The sequence below is a fragment of the Anastrepha obliqua genome, chromosome 1 (assembly GCF_027943255.1).
Source record: "Anastrepha obliqua isolate idAnaObli1 chromosome 1, idAnaObli1_1.0, whole genome shotgun sequence".
Classification (NCBI taxonomy): domain Eukaryota; kingdom Metazoa; phylum Arthropoda; class Insecta; order Diptera; family Tephritidae; genus Anastrepha; species Anastrepha obliqua.
Window position 1 is genome coordinate 116,525,371 of NC_072892.1, and position 1,788 is coordinate 116,527,158.

General features: G+C 38.1%; 1 protein-coding gene across 1 annotated transcript; it reads right to left on the reverse strand.

Annotated features, from left to right (window-relative positions):
- Positions 1 to 412: 412 nt before the first annotated feature.
- On the reverse strand, positions 413 to 1,056 carry LOC129236142 (uncharacterized). Its single transcript, XM_054870365.1, has 2 exons — positions 743 to 1,056; positions 413 to 654 (listed from the first exon to the last, which is right to left on the reverse strand). Exons 1-2 carry the CDS (start codon positions 934 to 936, stop codon positions 528 to 530), a joined length of 321 nt encoding a protein of 106 aa, XP_054726340.1. The 5' UTR covers positions 937 to 1,056; the 3' UTR covers positions 413 to 527.
- Between the last annotated feature and the right edge of the window lie 732 nt (positions 1,057 to 1,788).

A 1,788-nucleotide genomic window follows, 5' to 3' on the forward strand; every position in this document is an offset into this window, starting at 1 on the left:
TCCATTAATCAAGAGAGCACTTTCCTACTCAATTTCAAATTTAATCCAACGTTGAGCTTCTTGACAAGTATTATTTTTCTGATTCTGTCTTTATTTTCTATTGATAACAGTTGGAACTTAATTCAGGAGAGAAAAAAGATTACTGAAAACTAATAAAAATCAGTAGAACTATAAAAGAAAAAACATTCTAAGTGTCTGAGACCCTTCTCTAATATGAACAGAGATGTGGCTCAGTAGCAATGGAAATTGAAAATCCTCTTCCAGCCAATTTCACTTTCCATTTCACTCAAACATTTTTTTCTATATATTTCCAATTTAGCGAAAGGTAGAAAATATTTCTAATAAGCTTAAAATTTTATCTTTTACAGAAAGTCGATTGTTTGCCATTTATTTATTTATTGCTACTCATAATATTATTAGATCACCTCTCACGTGTGCCCCCACTAAAGTCATTTAAATGGCTCAATTTCGCATTTAAATACAGCTAAGCAGCCTCCTTAATGACAATTCCTACGGGATCCATTTTCCTAATGCTTGCCTTGTGAACGTAAAAGCCACAAATATTTCAGCTTGTCACAACAGAATTTGCGTTTTCCGCCATCGCTCCTCACAAAGTTGGCTTGTTTTCGCATTAGCATTAATTTTAAGAAGCTCCTTCAGATTACCGTGTATATTTATCAAAATAAAAATAGGAAATAAAAATACAAAATTCAGCAAAGGTTGTGCTTCCTGATTTACTTACCTTGGCATCTGTCTACAACGCAATGCTATTAAGACCACTTGACGGCAATCGTGCGCACGGGCATACATATGTACGCGTACATGCAGGCGCACACAACCGCAAGGGTGGAATAAGAGCAACAACAACAACAAGCATCGTGACATGCAACGTGACAGCTTTGCGTATTGTTGACTTCTGGAGTGATAAAGCGCCATAATGTCACCCTATTAACTGTAAAATTTTCTTAACATTTCCCCTTGTACTTCGTTGCGCTCGCTTTTCGCACTTTATACTTCTTACATTCGTAACTACTTCATTCGCCGTCGCTGGCTGTTGCCAACACTTGCGCACACGGAATGCGCGCTCACTTATTCTGTTCGTTCTTTCATACCGTACTCGAATGTGCCTTGCTTCTTAGCTTTCATACTTTTAGCTTCTTCATCCTTTAGCGAATGTTTTTTTTTTTTTGGTTTCTTTTTGTTTTTGTTCCTGCTGCTGGTTCTGCAACAGCTCGACGACATCGCTAAATGGCACAAAACTCAATTGGGAATTTTAAAGTAAAGTTGAATTTCATGTTCTACTCCGGCAATTGTCACAGATGGTTTAATTGAAGTAATTACATGCGAAATCCGTCAGGATTTTCTCCTCCTGCAGCAGCTGAGAGGCGAAGGGGTACTAGTAAGACAGCAGCACAACATTTAACGGCTGAGTGGCCAGCAAGGCTGGGGAGAGTTGGATGTGACGTTTGGTGTTGCTGCGGGGAGTTTGTGTTGTCAGGATTAAAATGATGACACTTTTTATGATTTTATTACCTGCTTTAGCCACAAGCCACAAACGACGTAGCTAAGTCCGATGTTAGTAGCGGATAACCCCTTGGCTTTGTCACAGCAGAGAAAGGGTTAATTGTGTGCTGTTTATTTGTTGTTTGTTAGTTTTCTTCTCTTTTTTTCTTTGGCAATTTTATTTTTGTACTCACAAATATCTGCTTCATTTTGCTGTTATTACTCGCGTACTTTCCATTTGTTTTGGCACATTCACTTTGTTGGTGGTTGTTTCTGATGTGTTAT